Genomic DNA, 15,585 nt, shown 5'->3' with positions numbered 1-15,585 from the left:
GGCATTGTTGTCAATTAGGGTTAGGGCATCATATAGTAGCTATTTTAGTTACTTTTGGGGGGATTTTGTTGACTAATTAAGTTGATAATTATTTAATAATATAATTAAGTACAAGTTGTATTTGATAATTATTTTTATGCCCACAAGGCAACAATATTACTGTGGGGTCCCAAAAATGTAAAAATTGTTACTATTACTAACTCAATTTCAATAGCCATTTCAGACCCAATTTACATAAATACATTTAAAGTGGAAAAACATACTTAAATTGACCACGAAAAGAATTGATTCTTGTACTTTATATAATACCTTGGTAATGTTCTTTCAATTGAACCATAATTTATAAGCAAGAAAAGGTTTTTAAAATGCTTTTTAGTGGCAATAACACCTTTGGAATATATAGAGAGGGAGAGAGATTTGGCATCTAAAGAAGACAACCAACTACACAAGCAATGCCCTACTTGAAATTAAAGCCCACCATTGATGCTTCCCACCACCCAAATTTTTTGTCGGTTGAAAAATTTACGTCGGGATTATAGATCTCACTAAAAGCTTATACTTTTTTTATTAAAATCATAATATACCATCATGATCCGTAATATTGATATTCATGTAAAGTGGACAAATACTATAAGCACGATTGCAATAGAGAGTTTTGATACAAAATAACATGAACTTTGAGATAATCATATCTGAAAAAATATTTATGAAGATTTGAGAGTATAAAACTATTTAAACCCAACAAAATTAGCACACATTTTTTTGTTTTAAATGTTGGTTATGAACTGGGTAAAAAAGTAAAATCTAAGTCTCACCGAAAGAGCATAATTCTAAAAGCTCACTAAAATGGATAGGTAGGTATGGAATATTAGAGAGGTTCCATTTGTGTTTCAAGCAAAGAGAAAACGTTATTGGAACAAGAAAACAAATGCATGTGCAAGGGCAAGTATAGGTAATAATTTGTCCATTTCAAGATCTATTCTTCATAATGTAACGGTGAGACTGTTGGAAATGAGAGAATTACAATTATTGACTCATTAAAATGTTACAACTACTATAAGGAGATTTGAGTCAATTTAGTTTGAATTTGAATCCATGTTTGATTTGAATAAGTCGAACTTAAACTAAAGTTTCATCATGACTCGAGTTCAAAAGTTTGTTGACGTTTTTCATTAGAATATTTCTTTGACGATTCGTTTTCTTTTTTGACTTTTTACTTAATGATTCTTCTTCTTTTTTGACTTTTTCTTCGACGATTCTTCTTCTTATCATTTTTCAACGACTTGTCATCTTCTTTTAACATTATTATTCACCATTCAAACCAGCTTGAGTTCAAACTTAAATAGTGCATTTAAGATTTAATTCGAGTTCAAATTAGCCTTTGTTTGGGCCTAACTTACTTAAATTCAAATTCACTCATAATTACTAAGTTAGCTTTGGTTGACTTAGTATTTGGATCGGTTCGAGCTAAATTTGAATTGGAGCTTTAAATAAATATCTCAACTTAAATCTCCCTCTAATAACATTGTTAATCCCACCAACGAGATTATTCATCTCACATATAACTCTCTAACGATATCCCCAGTCGATTTAAAGAAATTTAAATTAAATATTAAAAATAATGCAGTGGTTCTCAAAGGGAATTTTTTTATGTGGAGGGAACTAGGAGATATAAAAAGCTCAGGCCAGGCTAGACTGAGAAAAACAAGGATGACTTGATAAGCCAAGGCCCAGAGTCTCAGTAAAGGGGACCAATCCCAAATCTGGACAACAGTACTTAGCGCTTGCAAGTGCACACAGAGTAGATCACCAGATTTTGGGATAAGCTGAACTGGCAGCTAATAATGTTATGAAAAACTGTCCCTGTATAAATTTAATAGAAGTTTTCCCATCTGCCATACCCTAAAAATAAATGTGAGATAGGCCTCCATGAAAATAGTTTCTGGTTTTGAAAAGGCCAAAGGGTTTATTCCCACCCAAAGTTTGTTGTATTCCCAAATTAATATTTATTAAGTATTGAAAATTTAAACACCCCCTAATAGACGGTTAAAATTAATAGAATCAGTTAAATTTCAAGATAAAATCGTCATTTAACTAGTAATATATTAAAAATAATACAATGTTATTAAATTTTTCCTAGATTAAATTTTGAAATGTTACATTTTTTTATTTTAGGGTTTTTTTCCCTCCACTTTTCTAACGTTGTCATTGGTCGATTTCTTTTTCCCTTTCAAAATCTTGTGCTTTCTTCGAACGAAGATATCATCTTCATCCGGTGACAAAGATGACATATTCTCTAGATTGCACTAGAAAAGTGGAAAAAAATGGGAGGGAGAGAGACATTGGCTGGTGATAGTGCCAAGAAAGAGGAAGGAAAAAAGAAAAAAACTTAAGGGGAAAACTATAACATTTTGAAGTTTAATCTTGTGAAAATTATTAGTTTTTTAGATCTATAGGAGAAATAAATAATATTAACTAGTTTTATTAATTTTAACAACTTACGAGTAAGTGTTTGTATTTTTAATATTTAATAAATATTAATTTTAAAATGTAACAAACTTTAGATAAGAATAAGTCCTTTAGCCTTTTGAAATTGCCAAGGAAATAGGGGTACCATGAAAAGTTTTTGGGCCAAAGATGAGAAAAGTAGTCTCAGTCTTGAATTACAAGAAGTTATGGTATTATGCTACAAAATGTCTTACCCTAAGACCATAAAATCCAAAACAATTAGTGGTGGATTCGGATTGATTAAGTTTAAAAAAAATCTAATTTGTATTAAATTTGACTTAATAGGTATCATAAATAAGTCAAAATAACATCGTTTAAATATATATTAGTTAAAATAATATTAATTTGAGAGTTTTCAGTTTGCTAAACTCATGCATCAAGAAAAACTTGATTTAAATTGGTTGAAACGTTATTTTAATATAAATTAATCAAAACGATATCGATTTGATTGATTCTGATTAAACTATAGTATCAAGTTGAGCTTAAACCTAGATTCGATATAACCTTTTCAAATCAAATCAAATTCAAATTGATCTAAGTTCTAATCTGGTTGGCTTGAATCAAGCCCCGATTCCACACCCTCCGCCGGGTACCTCTGAAATAAAATTATACCCTCGGATGTGATTTGAAATTTTTGCATAATATAGATCATAATATCTTATTTCGGATTTCACAGATTCTCTTAATCACAATTAGCGGCCAGGCCACGGCTGACTGACGCTCTTCTTGTGCCCTAACCCTTCACTGCTCCAGTCCAGCCATCCTTCACACTTGCTCGAGAGTTGTTTGGAATCAAATCTTTGATGCTTTACCTTCTTTCGCAAAACGCCACCGTTTTGTATTAGTCCCTCGAAAGTTCTCTAAATCGAAAATCTTCGCCATTTTCCCACATTATATCACATAAATTAGGGTTTCCGATTTTGAGTACGTACAAACTTCTCCCTGTTTATTCATCTAATTAGTTCAATTATATTATGTTTATTTGAGTTGGGTTGCTTCTCTTTTGAAATTGTATCTATGGATTCATGACAATTGATCATGTATTGTATTGCATTCTGTTTGAGGTTCAGGATGCTTATATTTCGTTGTATTATTTGTGGTTCTGAAGCAATGGAAGTTTTTGTTTGCTGTTGTTTGACAATAGTTAATGCTTTTGCTAGTTTTGTTTGTTTCTTTTTAATGATTTTATGTATCTTTCTATTTTTCCTTGAATCAAGAGCTATTTTGGTGAAATTGTAAGCTTTTGGGATTTCATTAGCCGCTTGTTCAATTTGAAAATTGGTATTGGTTGTGGCTTGGTACCACTCTATGATTATCCCTAACTTGAACTGATTTTGTTTCTTTTTCCTGCACTATTCGAAGGCAGCTAATAAGCAACTAACCTTTTGAAAGTAGCCCAACTTGGACAATACTTTGGATTACACATATGGAAATATATATTTATTGTTATGCAAATCTGAGGTTTTGGATTCCTTTTTCATTACCGTTTGGTTTCCCAAAATATGGGGAGACATTGAGAATTGTGACTGTAGGAGATGGAGGACTTTAATAACTATGGGTTTTGTTGTGTTTTGATTATTTGAGTTGTTTGATACTGTATTTTTGTTATGCTACGAAATTTGATTAAGTGAAAGGAGTAATATGATGAAGGGTCAGATTCCCTTTTTTAGGGAATGTTGTCTGTGCACATAATTGAAAAATCAGGGACTGTGGCCTGCTCTTTCCTGTTGCCATACTGACTGGCAACTTGACATTTAGGATAATCTGATTATGTCGGGAGAATCTATGTAAGGTGTTTGTAACTACTCCTTTGCATTTGGAATAGGATTTTCGTTCATTTGTTGTGGCAGTCTACATTTTCTAAGAAAGTCATTTGTTATTCTATAATGCAAGCAACTGAATTACTGAAATAAATATGCTGATTTCAGTTTGTGATTATTAATAACATTTGTTATTCCTCATCTGTCAAACATATGCAATTTTTACTAACTAATCACATGGAATATTTTTATTGGAGTTTCTTATATCATAATAACAGATTATTAGGAGAAACATGTGATTCTATGTTTATTCAATCTTGTTTTGTGTCTTCTGTGGCAGGTTGAAGAATGCCTAAGGTTAAGACAAACCGTGTCCAGTATCCAGAGGGCTGGGAATTAATTGAGCCTACTCTTCGTGAATTACAAGCCAAGATGAGAGAAGGTTGTTGTCTACCACATTAAGCACATTTCACTGAATGTCATTTTATAATGATTTTAGTTAAAGAAATTATCATATATTCCTTTTAAAAGATCCGTAAATTTCATTGCATCTAATGTATTCAAAGATAATTTTAAGTCTTATGGGATGTGTTTTTATACCAAAATAATTTTTTTTCTAAAAATATAGCAATATAGCTCCTGAAGGATTTTTTGAGCTTGTGAAAATAACAATAATATGTATGCTTTGGACAGCTGAGAATGATCCACACGATGGCAAGAGGAAGTGTGAAGCACTATGGCCTATATTTAAAATAGCACATCAGAAGAGCCGATACATTTTTGACCTTTATCACCGGAGGAAGGAAATATCTAAAGAGCTTTATGAGTTCTGTTTGGACCAAGGCTATGCTGACCGCAATCTGATTGCAAAATGGAAGAAGGTTTGTCTCATTTTTGTCTTAATTTACTATTGTGAGGTGTGTTCTGCTGGCTTCTACATCAGTGGGACCAGATAGTTAATATGTTATTTGAATGAGCTTTCCTGTGTAATGAAAATAAGCTACTAGAACTCAGTAATTAAATCTGTAATGAGGATAACCTATTGGATGGTAAACTGTTCAATTTAAGTTGCATGAAAGATATGTTGTTGGGAAAAAAATATTCAACTTATATAGGTCTCCTTTCTGAGTTCCTCAATAAGCTTGTACTGTTTTCTCAGCTTAATCTGGGAAAATTTAGAAGAGTTCTGTAACTTTTGATATTGACTATGTGTGTTGTGACTTGCAGCCAGGCTATGAACGTTTGTGTTGCTTAAAATGCATGCAGCCACGGGATCACAATTTCCAAACAACTTGCGTGTGTCGAGTACCCAAGAATCTTAGGGAGGAAAAGGTCATAGAGTGTGTCCATTGCGGTTGCAGGGGCTGTGCCAGCGGCGATTAAGAACCAATAGATGGTGAGCATAGACACTATCTGGTTGATTTCATCTGCCTAAAGCTTGTGTTTGTATTTAATGATGTGAACATGAAGCATGATTTGAAAACTTAGTTCAGTCTTCATCTTTGTTACCCACTGAAGAAGAGTATTTACTGTAATTGAGTAAATTAGATCTAGGTTATCGTATTGTTGTTCTATTGCGGTTGTTCTGTTGGGGTTGGTAATATACCTGAAGCATCAGATTTTAAACAAGGTGGGATGTGGGCATCTATTGTCAATTCGCAGGACTGGAAAAGCTAGGTTGTCCCAGTTATGTTAAGGCCTTGCAGGCTCTTGTATAAAACTGTTCAAAACCTGCCATGCTGGGCTACTCTCCAATATTTTCATTATATAGCTAGATTTGAGCTGAATTAAAACCCAAATAAGAGTTAATTTGAATTCAACCTGAATTAGAATGACTAGTTCGAGCTTTATTTGCTCGAGTTGATAAATAGTGACAAAAAAAATAAGAGAAGAAATAAAAAAATTTGTTTGTATTATACATGATGGATTTTTCCATCACATGATTTTGATTTTGGTCATTTTATAATGTGAATGCATTAATGGCCTTGAAAATTTTTGTTTGAAAATGGCCATTTGCTTGTCTGGAGGGGCGGCCAAGATTTGTATAAATAGCCCCCTCCTCACCTCATTTGATACATGCATTTTCCTTCTCTTCATCCGGAAATATAATTTCTTTCAATTGCTTTTGCTCTCTTCCTCTCATTTCTTCGCAATTCTTCTTTAATCTATTTATCTTTTTATATTTATAACAGTTTGTTACCCTTTTAAAAAAGGTCTTTAATTAATTACCCTTTAGAGAATAGGGTAAGGGGTTACGGAAGCAGGAACAGACAAGTAATTTATTTTGTTCGTAATTGGACCCTACGGTTTTGACATAATCTAAATTTTCTCCCCATGCGGTTAATATACAATTTTCAAATATAACTTATGAAAATAGAATTTAATAACATATTTTAAAAATATTAATAATATTCTTTCGATAGAATAATAACCCTAATCTTAACTTTTCTATGTGCATATAATTCGTGCATGAAATTTTGAATTGAATCTTCTTAACATATTCAGTGTTTCTTCTCAAGACATTACAACAGAAATATGGATTTTATCAGGGGTGACTCGAAAAAAGTAAACCAGAACAAAAAATAACTTGAAATTAAGCTCAACTTGATTGATTGATAATGAGTTTGTAAAAATACTGTTGGAGAATACTTAAATTGCCCAAAAGATTGAAAAAAGGGGGAAAAAAGGAAAAACCGTAAAGAGGATGTCTGACACTGGCAAACACTTCATAAATCACATTTATGGAGAAGAGAAACATGTTCTCAAGGTATTGCCATTCTTCAAACTGTATAACTAACAAAGTTACCCAGTTCATCTAAAAAATCAGTACAATAGAACCTGTGATTTCTGCAAATATTGAACCCAGATCAAAATTCCCAACTCAGCCTCTTCCTTCGAAGTTGGGGTTGTCACTATCGTTAAAAATTATGAACAGAAATTAGTGGGACAAATGCAACCAATGACATTATCGTGAACTAATTTGCCTCTGATATTTCACTTCTCTTGACTCCATTACCATTCTCACCAACCAAACTTTTCAGATTGTGAGCTCTAGCTGGAGATGTCTCACCTGGACATGAACACATACAACCGCAAATTTTAATATCCGTTGCAACAAATGAATCTGTATCACAATCGACCATATTTATATCTTCTGAATCTCCTATGATTGCTTCATGATCAATTGCTACATGTGAATCATCATCACAGACAGAAAACTCTCTATAACCAGATAAATAAGGTCCAGAATCAACCATGTGTGTGTCCTCCTGCAGATCTTCCCTAGCAGCTTTGGAACTTAATGCCATGTTTATTTTTCCATTGCAGCTAGACAGATATTTCCTGTCAGATGAACTTAAGTTGTTATTAACCATATTGACATCCTCCAGATCTTCTATTGCAACTTGAGCAGAAGATGACTTGTTTTCATCACTGGAAACAGAAACCCTCAAGTGTGAAGCATCATCGGTTGAAGAGGATGCGGACCTAGTAATGGGATTACTCAACTCACTGGGAGAGAAGCTTTCATCTACATTTGCAATAGGCTCCAATTCCCCATTCACTGCTTTCTGCTCATCCTTCATCGAAGGTTCCCCATTAGTTAAATATGAAGACCGTGGAGCAACTCTGCAAAACAACCAGCAAAAATGTCACTATCTATCTTATAAACAGGAAAATAAAATGTAGAAAAAAGATATGCAAAGTCTAAACTTAGATAAGGAAATGTGAACACACAATCCAAAACATTAACTTATCAATACATACCAATATTTATCTTTTTTATTCGTGGCATGCTTGTGTCAGTGTGTGCAGGCGCAAAGGAGTGCACAAGAACACACATAGTATGCATGCATATACAATCTTTGCAAATTGCAGATCATGATAAAACCCTTAAGATGTATAAATGAGCTGAAGATCACTAGTTCTTTGTCTTACCATGTAAACTGACTTAACTGAACAAATCTGCATGAATCATACAACTAAAAATATAAAAAATGAAAGAAGAAACAACACAAGAACTTCATTTGCAACTCTTTCACTTCATGTATAGTATCACACATCCGACATCCCTCAATCCATGTAGAATCTTGGTCATTTTGTCAAACAGTTGTTCAGTCTGGGAAATATAACTCAAAAGAATTATTAAATATTTATCCCAACATCAAACCACTTTTTCCATACAAACCATGCTATTGACATCTCTGGAAAATTCAGACACTGATAATATTAACCTGAAATGTCTTTTCTAGCCATATTTTGAATTCTCCAAACTTGTTTACTTCCAAATGGGTATAAGAGTCAAATGCCTATTTTAGCATTGTTACACCAGCCACCATCTTTTTTGGCAAAACTGTCTGCTAATATGTGAGGTGAATTGAGATATCCACACACAAAATCAAGAGGAATAAGTAGAGATTAATAGATAGAGAAAAAGCACCTGCTGTATAAAAGCATATATGCTCCCTGAGAAAGTACTTCTTCCATTTCCACATTCATAACCTATGAACAGTTGTGAATGAGGAGTTAGAAGAAACTAATAATCCAAAGTACTACACCTGATAACTAAAAATTGAGTGTAAGTAGAAGGGTGGAAAAGAAATAATTGTCAGTCACTCAGAATCAAGTTGCTAAATCCAATCGATTCCTTGTTTGAAGAGGAAAACCGGTTTTGAAGCATTTTCCAGTGATTTCCAGCAACATTGGTTTTAATAAGAGAGCAGGGACCAATAGCCATGCAATCCAATAGATGGGTCCCAATGTAGAACCTTTACAAAGAGTACCAATAACATCACATGCAGATGTGCACAAATGCACCTAAATACATAGAGAGACACAGAGAAAGACTATCTGTACCTTGCAGTCATCAACTTTGTACCAGTTTCCACTGAAATCCTTGACATAGCATATGTAATGGCCAAAAAAAGATGCATTCAGCATGTCCACATGGACAACAACTGCATAAAGCTTGTAGACATCTGCACCACCTCCTTCTTCACTCATGTAAGGGCTAAGATCCAAAGTCTCATGAAAACTCACTCTTTTGTTCAGTTTCCCAAACCTCCCACTCTACAAAAGTTTTCCAGCAAGATAATTTCATAAATGACACGAAAAAACCATTATCCAATAGAATTTTAAGATGAATAGAAGAAGTTCATAAAAAAAAAAAGCATTTGTTAATAAATTTTGGATGTGAAAATCTATAGACTAGCCTCATGAAAACTCACTCTTTTGTTCAGTTACCCAGACCTCCCACTCTACAAAGTTTTCCAGCACGATAATTTCAGAAATCACATGAAAAAACCATTATTCAATAGAATTTTAATATGAATAGTAGAAGTTAATAAACAAAAAGCATTAGTTAATAATTTTTGGATGTGAAAATCTCTTGAATACCGTAGACATTTATGTTGAACACAATAAGCATATTGAATGCATTCAACAGTACGATATTAAAAAACAGCTATGGAAATTGGGTCTCTATCTTACTGGGCCCCACAACTATAAATTCAAGATAGGCATGGCGCGGACCTGAAACCTCTTCAAGGCAATTGTGAGAATGTTTGGTGCATGTCGAACAGTAAGACGCTTCCATGCCTTCACATAGTCATTGCATCTGCAAAGAGGATATCATATTAAATACTCATATCTCAAGTTGGAATTGAAAGCCTAGAATCTAAATGAATGATCAAAACAATTAAACCAATGAATCAAATCAAGTACAGTGCATATAAAGATATCGGCATCCTCTACTAAGGCAAGATAAAAAAGAATTCTGTTCATACCATGTGAAGTAAATAGAATACTAAGATGCATACATCCAACATAAGATCAAAACAGCCATTAAGCATAGGATTAAAAGTTTTAGAGCATCAGAGAAAGGAAGCAACCATACCCATCACATTTATACATATTCTCTCCATGAAGCCACTCTTTGGCAGTGAATTGTTCCAGGCATTCTTCCAATGATGCAGCATCTCCATGAATTTCGACAGTCAGATCCATCATATTTTCATATTGATTTGAAATGTTACCGCATTTTGTACATAACACCTAAATTTAAAGGAGCACAAAATGTCAGAACATTTAAACTTATATATCAGTAGGAATCAAATCTTATACCAAAACATATGAAATCATCCAAACAGATTACTTGCAGAAAAATGAACCAAACTGAAATGGAAGTCTCTAATCATCTCTGAGGTATGAAACATAAAGCCATCCCAACTGTAAATGCAGACAAAATGGTCCTGAATTCACATGATAAGTTATCATATCTTAAAATCTTGCCCAGCATCCAAAGGCAGGCTTTTCCCCCGGTATAAATTGATCGAAAGGCTCCACAGCCTAACACCTTTGAAGTGTCACTATCGTTCAATGGAATGCTTATCAGGCAAATCAGAATAAAACAGCAGTCATAACATGAAGCGTTTGAGGCATAGCATATTTATTCTCTACGAGTCCTAAAAAATTAAAGAAAGGGATAACAATACTTCTTTTAGCAACCTAGAAATCCCTACAGATTTCACTAGGTTCAAAACTATGGACTGCTGCAAAGCTCCACAAACCTTGTAGTCAGAAATTCATGGAACAAAATATCTTATACCATAAAGGAATTTGAATGTCTTAACTAATGGTTGGTCTATCATCAAGATTAATATAGTAGGAAACCTCTGAGTTCAACAATGCATAAACTCCTTCATTCAAGTGAAATTAAGAAAGAAACTAGGCTGAGATAGTGACATGCCAACATAACTGTGATATAGCAGGCTTTGAGGATATGAAAGACTTCGCAAGCTCAAAGAACATCTTGCGTTAAAAAAAATAGATAAGATCAATCACCTGTGATTGAAGGTGGCCACCAAATATATGTTGGATAAGTGTTGTCTCTTGAGAGCTCGGTTTAACAACTTTTTCTCCACCAAATTCATCAAGGCAAATTGATTGCATTGTATCGATGGCAAACCTACGAAGAGAAGAAGGTGATTGATCATTTATTAAACTCAACTTTATGTTAAGCACACGTATAAGTCAATTATTTCTGCTCAGAATCAATTAAATAGGACATGCCCATGATGCTAACCTCATGAATTCGTGAGCATCCTCCTGTCTTCCATAACCAAGATTACCACCAATGTTAGGTAACCGTGAGAGGATACTCATTGGTGAAAAGGGATGCTGACTTTGGCATGCTTTTTCTACATGTGCCTGAAGTTCACATAGGAAGCACCAATCATCATGTCTACCTGAAAAAAGAAAAAACAACAACCATTAGCGTCGGGAATTGTTCAAGCAAGTAACATAAAAGAAGACCATACAAGATTTTAGTCACTGATATTACATTCTCTCCTATGGCCCTTCTCCAACAAGTAAGCAACCAAAGGTCTTGTGTATGTAAGGCATTGTAAAACTACATTTGCAAAGCAACTGCAAACAAAGGAAAGGACAAAAAAATAAAAGAGTAGTCAACGGAAGAGAAACTACCATTTATAAGCCGGTGTTTGCATGTAATTGTGTTTTCTATGCAAGCTTGCAGTTTCCATGCATTTATAGCTCTCAAGCAGCTGAAAGCATCCAACTAATGGTAGTACAGCAAGTTTAAGTATGGCATGCTCATACCTGTTTCCACAATTTAAAAGCCCGCAAGGAGGGAATCCAGGCTTGTTCCAATTGAACAACTTCACAAATTCATCATATGGAAAAAGAACCTGAAAATCTAACCTTGGACCATAGTTAGATACAAGAGTGTCAAAATTAATCCAAATTGCACTTAAAAAGAAAGGTCAGGACATTTACCTTTCTAGGTTTTTTAAAAACCTTACAGGTTCCCTGGGCAGGAACCAGTGCGATTCCATTGATATTTTTACCTCCACCGCAAGAAGCTTTTGGTCCAAAATTAGTTATCACAGACTGCACTGAATTTACTTTGCCATAATCCTTGCATTTTGTCTTGTGACCAGATTTCCAATGAGTTGATTGGCACGTCGATGAGCTGGAAATAAAAGCAATACATGAAGTTTTAAGCATTTTACAATGATAGTAAAAATGAAACGGAGAACCATAAGTATTTTAAAAAATCAAATACACTCAGCCACTAATGCAATAATCATAAACAAAAAAGCAAAAGGAGAGTGAAAATTATGCAGCTGTTCTGAAACATATAGCAACACAAAATACAAGAAAGCTAAAGGCAGTCTTCACCCAAGGTAAAAGAGTAAGTGATGTTTTGTGCAAAAAACAGTCACACAGTGAACAAAACAATTTTCTCACACCACAATGCAAACTTCTTAGAGACAAAGTGAAAATTGTATATCCACTCAAATTTATGTCCACATTCAACATTGAAAGTATGCCAAAAGTCTACATAACCAGGGGTGGACGCAATCTGAGCCGGATCAGGCTCAGATTGCTGATTGTTTGAGCTGAGTCCGAACTGAATAAACTTCAGCTTAAGCTCAGCTCTAGATTGATGCCTCGGCAGCAATTCTTCTTCTTCTCCAGCAGTTCTTCTACTTCTCATATGATACTGTTTACTAGTCGAGCGAGCTAAGCTTGATCTCAAATTTGTTGTTCTGGACTAAAGCCAATCTCAAGCTAGCCATCAGCTTAGATCGGCTCGGTTTGGCTCAAATCCACCTTTGAACATAACTACAAGGATAGCATTTGGACCAATCCTAACAATAGCTAACGTCATATTAGCTGTCCAAAGCTAAGATTTCAGATCACTACAGACCTTCTACCTTACCATGAGATACTAAGGTAGGAAATATTCTTCACTTAAATAACAAACCTGCAACACTGCCCTGCACTCGCAATGAGATTCGGTTGCACCAGATTCTTCATTTCTAACTTAACACCAGTGACTTAATTTCTGATTCTATAAACATTATTCTCACAATTATCAAATTCCAAACTTGTAAACAAGTAAATTGCACAGGCTCCGACAAGGATCAAACTGTCAAATTCATTCTTAAAAGTAACACAGCTGAATTTCTTGATTATTTTCTTATTTTTAGCTATGAAACAAGGAAACCAGAAGTATGTGCCACAATCTCAAATGTAAAGTATGATAATTGGATCCTACATCGGAAAGTTTGGGTTTCTAGCGTATTTTTATATGGCTTTGAGTTCTCTAATCTCAATAGCTAAATTTTAACATGTGGTTCCCCCACTAGGTTCTTATTATTTCGTATTAGAACCACTATTACATCTCTCAATTGCAATCGTACACAACATGTAGTAACACCGGCATTGTAGTATTTGCAAGGTATGAGACTTGGATCCTACCTAGAAAAGTAGGGGCTTCTAGTGTAAGGTTTGCATAGTCTTGGACTCTCTAATATCAATAACCAGCTTTTGGGTGTGATTTACCATGGGTTGATTTCAGTCAGCGAATTACTTAATAAATTTCAACTGACAATCAAATTCCAAACTCGCTCCTTTTCCTAAGGAATTGAACCATTATAAGTTCTATTTAATTTGTTCGATGACAAACCTTTCTCTTTCTCTTTCTCTTTCGGCAATTAATTGCATTCAAAACCAACTAAAAGACACAACTTTATCTCTGGAAAAAACTTTTTTTTTCTTTTTTCACCATAAAAGACAAAAAAGGAAAGATTAAATACCAATATCTGACCGATTTACAACGCGAGCACTTTTTGGTGCCGGGATTGGCGCAGACGACACAAGAGAAATCGTCGTTTTCGATGGGAATCGAGGAGGACATTAAGTCGTGGCGATTACGATCGGTGCCTTCGAAATTGGCGTCTACCTCGAAGTACTTAGATGCTGTATTCTTGACCAAGTGAAGCAATCCAAAGAAGATTAAAAACGAAGTCAATATGAATTGCACGAACCAGTTAAGATCCACTGTTATTCCTCCCCCGACATGCATCTAAACAACGCACAATTTCTCCCTTTTTTTTTTTTTTTTTTTCTCTCAATTCAATTCTCTTCTTCTTCTTTCTCGAATCAGCCTCGGCTTTCAAGATTTTTCGTCTTCCTTTATTTTGTTGGTTTTTTCGCCACTGTGCAAAACGTGCCACGTTCTGTGTGAAATTTTGAGAATTCGTCTAGAGCTCCTTTTTCCTTTCTGTTATTAGTGGCCTCGTGGTAATTTTATCCCAATAAATTAGAATTTGTCTCGAAGAGAAAAACGGAAATTAATTACGGCATGATTATTTTATAATTATTGTTAAGCGGTGGGTTAAATGGTAGTGTGCTCTGGTTCAGGCCGACATTTAAACTTCTATTAGTCATTAAATTATCGAATTGAGATTCAATTATGGGAAAATCCAATTAAACTATTATATTGACGTCAATATGAATGATCATATTTTTTTGATAAATATTTACAATTGTACCATTAGAACGGACTGAGATTCAATCACAAAGTTATTTGATTAAACTATCATGTTAATGTCAGCACAAGTTTTATGTTGTTTTAAAAAAATTTTCAATTGTGCCATTGCATTATACGAGAGTTCAATTCAACCACTTCTATTTGAGTAACCTTCATATTGATGTTTTTTGTGAAATGTTGCAATTGCACTATCGAACCAAATCGAATTCAACTATAGGTTGATTTGGTCAAACTATAATGCCAACGTTAGCATGACATTAATGTCTAACCATGGGTTGCTTCGATCAGATTGTCTCTCTAACATCAACATCATGTCCATGTTTTTTTGAAAAATTTTGCAATTATGTTATTAAACTCAATCTCAATTCAACCATAATTCAATTACACCGTATTAACGTTACTGATCCAATCGAGCTCGATCCACATCTGAAACATTAATGGTGGCTTAATAAGTTAGACATGATGTTTAAATCGACCTCAAACGTAATTTTTTGTCTCACAGATTCTAGATCTTTCGTTTCAGACACTCATAAGCAGAAGCCCAAGTTCATTTGGGCCTGTCTTGTAATGAACTTAGTGGGCTAGAATTGGGCTTTCTATATTGTGACCTGGCCCAAAAGACAATCTTCACGATCACTTTTTCAATAATTCAATGGTAATCAACAATCCTTAAATATATATTTATTAATTGCTAATTTATTGAGGGCGGCTGCTTGTGCCGAAGTATCTGGTTGATGGCGAGGCACAAGCAACCGAACCAAAATTTGACCTTATTTACGTAAAGCAAAGCCCTCGGTTGCTTCTCCGACCTGAAAACTTCAATTCTTTTTAAAAACATAATTAAATACATAAATAATATATTATTATATAATTAATATTAATTTAGTAATAGTTTAAAATTATATTTATGTATTTTTAAATATATAAATTATATATTATTATATAATTGGATAACTT

General features: G+C 34.1%; 2 protein-coding genes across 2 annotated transcripts; one reads left to right on the top strand and one right to left on the bottom strand.

Moving 5' to 3' along the window:
• The first annotated feature begins 3,158 nt into the window (after positions 1-3,158).
• LOC123200026 (protein BUD31 homolog 2) lies at positions 3,159-6,023 on the top strand. The gene is made up of 4 exons (XM_044615108.1): positions 3,159-3,432; positions 4,609-4,710; positions 4,962-5,149; positions 5,496-6,023. The coding sequence occupies exons 2-4, from the start codon at positions 4,617-4,619 to the stop codon at positions 5,649-5,651; spliced, it is 438 nt and encodes a 145-aa protein (XP_044471043.1). The 5' UTR covers positions 3,159-3,432; positions 4,609-4,616; the 3' UTR covers positions 5,652-6,023.
• Positions 6,024-6,977: 954 nt separating this feature from the next.
• Positions 6,978-14,353, bottom strand: LOC123200766 (ubiquitin carboxyl-terminal hydrolase 18-like). The gene is made up of 11 exons (XM_044616136.1): positions 13,892-14,353; positions 12,063-12,258; positions 11,886-11,974; positions 11,608-11,693; positions 11,350-11,512; positions 11,109-11,232; positions 10,162-10,319; positions 9,798-9,882; positions 9,123-9,335; positions 8,707-8,768; positions 6,978-7,895 (listed from the first exon to the last, which is right to left on the bottom strand). The coding sequence occupies exons 1-11, from the start codon at positions 14,158-14,160 to the stop codon at positions 7,244-7,246; spliced, it is 2,097 nt and encodes a 698-aa protein (XP_044472071.1). The 5' UTR covers positions 14,161-14,353; the 3' UTR covers positions 6,978-7,243.
• Between the last annotated feature and the right edge of the window lie 1,232 nt (positions 14,354-15,585).

This window comes from Mangifera indica, chromosome 17 (assembly GCF_011075055.1).
Source record: "Mangifera indica cultivar Alphonso chromosome 17, CATAS_Mindica_2.1, whole genome shotgun sequence".
Classification (NCBI taxonomy): domain Eukaryota; kingdom Viridiplantae; phylum Streptophyta; class Magnoliopsida; order Sapindales; family Anacardiaceae; genus Mangifera; species Mangifera indica.
Note: the sequence above shows the minus strand (reverse complement) of the source record. Positions and strands in the feature narration are given on the sequence as shown.